The sequence below is a fragment of the Orbicella faveolata genome, unplaced genomic scaffold (genome assembly GCF_042242905.1).
Source record: "Orbicella faveolata isolate gen_17 unplaced genomic scaffold, um_ofav_v1 contig_48, whole genome shotgun sequence".
Taxonomy (NCBI): domain Eukaryota; kingdom Metazoa; phylum Cnidaria; class Anthozoa; order Scleractinia; family Merulinidae; genus Orbicella; species Orbicella faveolata.
The window spans coordinates 7,551,260-7,560,286 of record NW_028301578.1 but is presented as its reverse complement, the minus strand read 5'-3'; the positions used below and the strand labels follow the sequence as shown (position 1 = coordinate 7,560,286).

The window sequence follows — 9,027 nt, the reverse complement described above, 5'->3', positions numbered from 1 at the left end:
AAAAAAATTAAATTGAAATTGCTCAAATGATGCTATCTTTCAAAGGATCTTCAAAATTATAGAACATTTAAATTAGAGTTTGGTTGAGAAGAAAAAGGAGACGACTGATAATTCCTAGCTTGACTCCACTGTAAGTAAATAAATCAACCCTAGCTGGTTTTCTTTATCCTTTTCGAATTGAAATTTGGACATCTTGAATTCACACGACGGAGGAAAACTGGAGACTCCAAGAAAACCCTTGGAGTAAGTCAAGATCCAACAACAAACTCAACTCACATATGGCACCGGGCCAGAATCGAGCCCGGCCTACACTTGTGAGAGGTGAGTACTCTCGCCTCTACACCATCCCTGACTCACACTGAATAAAGCAAAGGGGCGCGTGGTAAGTTAATCAATGAAGCTGGCGTAAGTGACTGCACAAGTCTTCATTTAATCGACTTACATTGAGATCGAGTACATTTCTCATTCTAGCTAACACTCAAACAGGTTGCTTTCAACTCAACACCATCAGTCCTAGTCTTACTCTTCCTTTTCTTCAATAGGAAGTGGCTTCATCTCTTTACTGTTGTCGATGGGTTTAACCTTGGGTGCCGGGGGATGGATACGAGGAAACACCGTAGGCTCAGGTTTTGCTTCATCTTGGTCGTCAAAGTTCTTGACAGGAGGAATTTCCGTCTCCTTGCTGTTGTCGATAATCTTGACCTTGGGTGTCGGAGGAAATATGCGTGGAAACCCTGAGAACTTTTCCGCTTGGTCGGCTTGGGCAGTCAAATTCGCCATTTCGTCTTCCTCTTCCATTCCCTCGATGGGTCGTGATGGATACCAATATGACTTTATTTCATTTTCTGTGGTGTCCTCAAACTGGCCCTCCATAGTGAATGCATATAAATCTTTATTTATCAGCTGATCGATGTACAATTGTGCGTATGGGTATCTTTGCTTCATAGCATGCCATTGCCAAGGGTGCATGTTCTGCTCCACCTGGTCTTTCAGGTCTTCGTAGAATGGTTTGTGGGCACTTCCAAAGCTGTGCTCCACCTCATTACGATCACCAGAGCCACCATGATCCTGATGGAAATTGGTTGTAGCTCCATCGTAACCACCTCCCCATTTCATGTAGCCTTCCAGTTTAACAGAGAATGTAGGAACGATGGTAGCTGTGTAGGGAATGGTCACTGTCTGGGGCTTTTTGAATGCATGCCATTTAGCAAAAGTTTTTGGTGGAAGTGCTTTCTTTTCAACAATCTTTAGAATGTGCCAGTCGTTAGTGACAGTGGTCTCTTCTTCATCCCCACCCCATCCGTAGCTAAAACTTGTTTTCGCGGAAAACCCCACCCCGCCTGTCGCGGTTGGTGGCTCGTATTCCATGCCAGCTTCCATTCCGAAATAGGAATCCCAACTGCTTCGCTGGACGTTTTTTAGGGTGTTTGCAACTCGAATATCAACGTGTACTTCAGATGAATAACCTGGGTTACTCTTTCTGTTTGTGACGACCTTGCTGTAGCTTTTGTCGGGGGAATTCATCAGCTGTTTTTCCTGATCCAAGGTAATAGGGGGCTTGATTGACTTTCCAAATTTTACATATTTCATTGTGAAGGCAAAGTTTTCGTAGGCGATCTTCAAGCGAACGTCCTTCTTGGGTCCACCTTTAAGCTCGCAGCGATCTTCTCTGTATGTCGACTCCCAGGTGTCGCCTTTCTTGCGAAAATCTTCACCAACTCTTTTAGCCCAGCATCCACTTGACCATGCATACCCCATATAGCTAGCCAGCGTTCCGATGTAATTCATGGTGGTATCCATAACACGCTGTTTCAGTTGGTATAGTGTTGCGAGTTGGGGGATTTCTAGAAAAAAGAAAGGCATCAGTCATTCTTCTTGCGTCATTTCATTCATGTAATGACGACTGCAGACGGAACTAACGGTTTGCCCACTAACTTCCGTTAAATATATACAGTTACTCCACAAGATCCAAATCTTTCTCATTGCAAAATATTAACTGATCTCTGTACTTAAACTGTAACTCGTCTTATATCAAATTAAACTAAGAATTGCAACTGGAGCAGAACTTTGGATTTATGTTTCCAGCTTTGATGAGGAAATATTTACTACTTGAAACCTTTCCTCATCTCAGTCGATACCAAAAGTTTCCAAGGCAAATCACTACATTTGGAACCTCTTGTAAGCGACCACCTCTCTTAAGCGACTGCGACCACTTTTAGAGTTAAAAGTTGGAAATTTTCTTTTGTTTTAAACCTCCCGTAATCGACCACTTCACAGCTAATAGAGCGGAAATTGAACAATAGGGTGGTGTAACATTATCGTATTCCTAAATAGTACAAAAGACGCAAATTTCTCAATGGGAAGTACCATATTTTTCTCGAAATTGAGTTCTTATATAAATAAAACATTTAAAACATGGGGCAAGTCTCTATTGCTACCATCTGCGAAAGAGGCAAAATTTTGACCAAATATAGTCTAAGGTCTCCTAAGCGACTACTTCCTTGACATTTTGGGTGGTCGCTTACGGGAGGTTCGACTGTATGCGATTTGCTCGCCTGCTTTTCTTGCCTGCTAGAAGACACTCTGAAGTTAGTACGCTAATCAGAAGATTAACTGCCGCTATCGTAACATTTGAGCAGGGATCTAGATTCGTCATTGTATAGGGGAGTTACTCTTCTTCTAGAAGACTATAACCCATTTCAGAGCAGACTGCCTAATTCCCATCATGTGAAAACGCTCTAAACTACTTTGACGTAAGTTTAGACTGGAATAATCACTGGACTCACCCTTCTCCATTTTACAACATTTAAACTTTTTAATGCTTGACAATTGGCCGCCTGATGTTTGTTTATGGAAACCAGTGATAAAGCTTCCCTCTTTTCTACACTCGCTGAGGCCAGCTTTGTTAAAAGTGTTGCTTACATCCTCGTCATAACAATCTCTCCACCTATAGCGATGATGTGATGATTTACAGCATATGCCCCAATCAATACTGCCGACGCTGCTACTGTCTCCGCGGGCCAGCCCTCTGAGATAAAAACCCTGCTGGCATGTGCTTGTTCCAGTCCTAAAGAGCATTTTGCGAAATAAGCATTGTGATTATAAACTGAATCATTGAATAATGCAATGCGAGAGTTTTCATTGGCTTAGCCATCAAGGGTTATGAGCCATTAAACCATGCTCCACGAATATAGTAACGGTGCGCGTGATTTTCTGGGGCGTTTTTAAATTTAATTTTAGTTTAATTTTCTATATTTTGGGAGCGTTTTAATAAAATAATTATTCCACTCGCGCTTGTTGGATATGAGATGCCATGCTGAGATGTTGAGGCTATCTACCATTTTACTTCCAACGCATGGTCGTGAAATATCTGTTAATTATCATCATCCTCCTCCTCCTCATCAACATCATCATCATTATCATCGTCACCGTCATCATTATCAGTATCGTCGTCAGCATAATCACATATTTCAATGACAATCAATAATGTTAACAAAGATTCCTATAACAAATACAAAACACAACAACAATAACAACAAAAGCCTGGCAATAGGACGGCGAAAACAGAGCAGCAAGAGTAATAAAATAAAGTTAATTGAAGACTTCAATACAATGGGAAAATGCAATTTAAAAAGAATGAATGGGGAATGCAATTTAAAAAGAAGGGGCATTTATAAGAACACTTGGCTTGCAGGTAATTATGTTTTGCATGGAGTACTCTCGATTGAATGTACTAAAACTGAAACCAGGCCAATTACCTACCAATTAGACCGCTCAGCCAATCTCAAACCAAAACCAAAACCAAAACCAATGTAACTGCCTGATTACTTTCGACTCTCAATTAACATTAACATTAACATTTATTATTTGTATTGCGCCTTTTCTATAAAATATTCAAAAGCGCATCACAACAGTAATTAATAACTAAAATTTTACAAATCTTTCCATCAAAATCATAAAAAAAAATTTACATTAAATGGGTAAAAGATAATTACAAATAAAGATATAGATATGCTGAGATAACTGAAATGATTCCTTAAATAAAAATGTCTTAATTAAAGTCTTAAAAGATTCTAAATTCGTTGCTTCGCGCGCGGACCTTGGCAGCTTATTCCATAGGAAAGGAGCAGCTACCTGGAAAGCTCTGTCTTCCAATGATTTCTTGGCTTTCACACTTGGTCTTTCCAACAAACGACCATTGTCGTTGCGCCTCAAATGGTAGGACGAAGGCTGTTGAATACTAATTAAATCTGAAAGGTACTTAGGTGATAGGCCATGCAAAATTTTAAAAGTTATCAAGAGTATCTTATAATGTATACTGGCGCGCACTGGTAACCAATGTAATTCTGCGAGTAGAGGTGTTATATGACAGAACTTGTGCGCACGATATATAAGTCTTGCACTCGCATTCATAACACGTTGCAATTTCATAGTCTGATATTCCGGGATTCCATACAGAAGGCTATTACAATAATCCAATCTACTACTAATAAAAGCATGAACTAATTTCTCAGTATTGCCGCCGTATTGTAAAAGTGCAATAAAAATGGGTATCACTGCGCCCTTTTTGGGCAATATTTAGGACCGTTTTAGTAACTCTTTAACCCCCTAAGGTTACCCTAGTTATCAGGAATTAATAATAATTTCTGGAAAATGTATATTTCGCTGTCGAGCTTATCTTGAAAGAAATAATGTTGTTTATGTGCGCGCGCTCGGGCGCGCGCTGATGACGCGAAAATCGAACGCAGCGAGGATGCAAAAAGCAATTTTGTGGAATCACCTAAATCAGATGACCGATTCATTTATTTCCAAACATCAATTTTGATCTGTTGGTCTCGCCAGGAATTACACAGACTGTTGAAGAGGTCCATCTTGTAAAAAAATCCATTTTTTATTAAAAGAACGCTACCTTTATCACGTGATCGCAAGGCAATTTTTTCATCTTGGCTTCATAATGCAGGGTTTTTTTTTTGTTTTGTGATGTTTTATTTTTTTAGAAGGTCTATTACCTTCCGCAAACCGCCAAATTTTGTACCTTCGAAATCGCAGACCGCTTTTATTCTCTCCTAAAAACCGAAAACGTGCGTCATCATAAATGATCTTTAGCTTAATAATCGTATTTCTCTGCACAAACACCACAAGACTTACTCTAGCCCTAAAGTCAATCTTTGTTAAAGGAGAAGCTTCAAGCAAGACAAAGTTACCGCTCAGTCTTCTGAGCTCAGTAATTCTGTTTGAATGACCGCCACAAAAACACGCAAAAACGTACCGTAAACCGCGAGCCAAATTTATGATTTCCTCCAACTGCGCAATAATTTCTTAACTGTAAACCGCCAGATAAATGTGAATGTACCCGCCAAACGGCACTCAAAACTGACTTAAGTTGTGAAACCGCCACAGTATAATTGACCCTCTTTATAGCGAATCACCTACAAAGGGCAAGATAAACTTTGCGGTGGATCTAAAGTGCGAAGAGGGAAAACAATATGTTTCTCACCCATCCATTTTTGCGGCCCAGTCCGGCATCTGGCATTGGGTAGGCGTGTTCCAGAAAGCTTGATCTCGCGCGCAGCATTTGGCTTTCTTTATTCCGTTTAAGTTGTCCGTGCCATCCCGTTCAAAGCCGACCACGTAGTAATATCCGTCAGACCTTTCACACCTCATTTCTCCCTTTTTGTTAAAGCTATTACTCCAGTCTTGCATAAAACATGGGCGTGCAGCAACTGGGCAGGAGAGAAAACACGTATGTCGTTAAGGCCACGTCTACAGTACGTCGGATTGAATTTGAAAATGGCGTTTTCACTTTAAAAACGCATCAAATGTTTCTGTCCACACTACGCCGGAGAAATTTGAAAACGCACCAACACCGGCCGTTTCCAATTTGTGTTTGAGAAAGACTTGACCAGGGAAATGACATGATCGATTATCGTGGTATCTTCAAAGCTACAGCTCTCGACCGCACCTCGAGTAGCTTTTGGGCTTTCTCAATGCCCTCCATGGTGTCTTCCCACGTGCATTCTTAACAGCTCGATGATAAAACCTAAAATCGACTGTTAAATTAACATATGAAAAGCAGCCAGTGCTTTTACCACCTCCTGAAGTCAAGTAAAATCATTCCAATCTAAGGAATTTAATCGGATGCGTCACATTTATGATCAGTTCCGGTAGAAACTGATTAGTTTTACATACTTGCATGTACCGATGATTATCTTAAGCTTCCGCGGAGATGTTTTAGATGGTACAACCGTTGACTTTGGCCTTTACGAAACATGTTCAAAGACCCCTGGAGAATCCCTGCCTAAAACAATCTTTAAAGTTAAAATTACGTACGATAAGATTTTTGCACATTGTAAGTCGCACGCTACAAAACTTGCATGTTGCACCATCTAGACTTTCTCTAAGGATAACGAATATCGCTGATGCCCTTGTTAACAGATTAGCGATGTTACCCTGACGGTTGACCGGTACCTGCTTTTAGCCCTGGTTGTGGTGAGTCCTGATCTAATTCAAGAAAATCTATACGAAACAGAATGACCCAGCCCGAGCACATTCCAACCTCCAACTTTAAATCTTTAGTAAAAGGCATAAATTCATCACACAGGGTCCAAAGTAGTTCAGCTTGATCTTACAAAACGCTTCTTGAAGGTGTAGCCCCGTTAAATTGATTCTTTCTTTTCTTGCTACATATATGAATTCAATTTCAACTGTTTTCTGCTCGACAAATCTTATTCCCCTCAACCATCTGTTTCGTGACTGTTTGTAGGATATTCGAAGGCAATTTAAGTAGGTTAAACACCCCTCCCTTGATAAGATATGATGGAGTTGTTCAAGCAAGTTAAATTTCACTTTAGAACCCCATACACTCTTTATTAGTCAAACCACCCCACTCCCTGACGAAACGACGCCGTTTCTTGAACTTTTCGAATTCTCACATCATATTCCAATTTCCTAACATAATATTGTACCTGAACATAAATGACCAATCTATGATATTTCATGCACTTACCTGAAAAGGACGAACATAAGCTACACACCAAGAATGTCAGCCAAACTGGACTATTTGGCCACATCATAAGCAGGAATGTACGATATGCTGTAATGTAGAAAGTAGACAGTTTCGTTTCACGTCAAGAGTTCAATGGTGACGGCTGGGATGACTTAAAGGAGCTCAGCCAAGGTATTTTGAGTTGTTTTGGCCACATAAAAAATTAACTTTAAACTTAAGTAAACCTGAAAATAATAGTTTACTAACATAGAAAAACACTTAAGAGATATTACTAAACCATAAAGGAACAAGGATGATCAAGGATGGAGAAGATATAACACGGATTGGAAACGACAAACTTAAAAAAAAAAATATGCTAGGCTTTTCAAGATGCGCAATCCGTGAGGTAGCTCAATATCAAACAGAGCATTCAAGGCATCCATCCTCGAGGAAATAATAGAAAACCTGTCAAACTAAAATATGTTTGTGCCACATGGTAAAGTAAATTCCCTCTCTCGAGAAGATTTTAAAAAGGAGACCTTCTGGAACAGGCAGCTATCTAAGAAGTGCTGAATCTATGCTTAATAAAACTTGAAATGGTTGCAACGTTTTTTAAATCATGAATTTATAAATAGTTTAAGAAATATCAGTTTAAAACAATTTCAAAACTGGAAACTACTCAATTGCGCGAAATTTTATTTATTTTATCTTCAATTACACGCCACTGTACGGTCAAGATGTCAAGACACGCGCTTCGACGGTAGTTGGATTTGACAATTCAAGGCTCGAAAATACCTTATGTGTTAAAAAAAGCATTTTATTTTTTTCGTAAAGGGCCAGTCTAAAGCGGGTTACCCGTACTAAAAGATTGTGAAAAGTCGGATCATTGTCGAAACAGCCAATCCGACGAACAAGCTAGTGAACAAAAGATTGACACTTTTTAGAACTTATTAATTTTCTCGATGTTAGTCTTGGCCTTTGATATGAAAGCCATATAGTGTCAGGTTTACTGTAAACCTTCAACAAGCGTTCAGTATAAGGAAATATGATATATTCGTCACCCAAAATTGTTCATCGATGTAATTACTTTCCCTTGTCTCTAATTAAATAATCCTTGGAGTTGTAGTTGATAATTACGCCAAATGTCTCAATGATTATTTTACACTTATTTATTTTATTCGTTACCGCTCAAAGTCTGATTCCGTGACAAGCAAGGTGTTTTCAGGTGTACTTTTCGTTTTCTTTGACAATGGGATTTTCAACACAAGTCATCTCTTCATTCTCCTCCATATAGCACACAAGTTATCTTTCAAATAACATTGAATTCCGATATGAAAAGTTACTAATGTTTTCATCGTTTTTGTTGTCATAAAAAGACGCTGCCTATTTCAAGGAAGCTTATACGTTATGTATTAATTTTTCTCAGACTTGAAGGAAATTTTAAAACACTAATGTGTGCCTGGTTAGCTTTAATGACAATCATAAAAATATGACATTTCAGTGTTCTGTTCTACAGATCACTCAGCAACTTTGTCAAAATTATTATGGTCACGTTCACTTCTTAATAAATGATTACTAATTATATGTTTTACATCTCTTTTCAAAATAACAAAAAAAGAAAGTAATTTACAAACTTTCATATGGACAAAAGTATACTAAATGCCTTTTTCTTTAGCACGCAATTTTTATTTTGTCTATTTCGGTCGTTCAGTTTAAACTTTATTTTGCTGCCTTTGACAGACGAAATAATAATCCCTTTGTTCACTGGACTGAATACAAGGACCAGAACAGGCAAAAATGAAATAATTCCTTCCTTTACGCTTTAATAATAGATTATGTTTTTCAAATGCTTTTTGGTAATAGATACATCTTTTTGTTGCAGACTAGGTCCAAACATTTTTGCACACTGTGGACCTCACTACAGTACCTAACTGCAAAATACTGCCTGCTTTGGTAAGTTATGATCGTAGACACTTCATGAGACATTCTCAATTCAAAATCCAAATTGTCTAAAGTATGTGAAAACAAAGAGAGAAAAGAAA

General features: G+C 38.7%; 1 protein-coding gene across 1 annotated transcript; it reads right to left on the bottom strand.

Moving 5' to 3' along the window:
- Positions 1-410: 410 nt before the first annotated feature.
- On the bottom strand, positions 411-7,351 carry LOC149096296 (uncharacterized). The gene is made up of 4 exons (XM_089281551.1): positions 7,007-7,351; positions 5,498-5,723; positions 2,787-3,067; positions 411-1,844 (listed from the first exon to the last, which is right to left on the bottom strand). The coding sequence occupies exons 1-4, from the start codon at positions 7,071-7,073 to the stop codon at positions 520-522; spliced, it is 1,899 nt and encodes a 632-aa protein (XP_089137677.1). The 5' UTR covers positions 7,074-7,351; the 3' UTR covers positions 411-519.
- Positions 7,352-9,027: the final 1,676 nt, after the last annotated feature.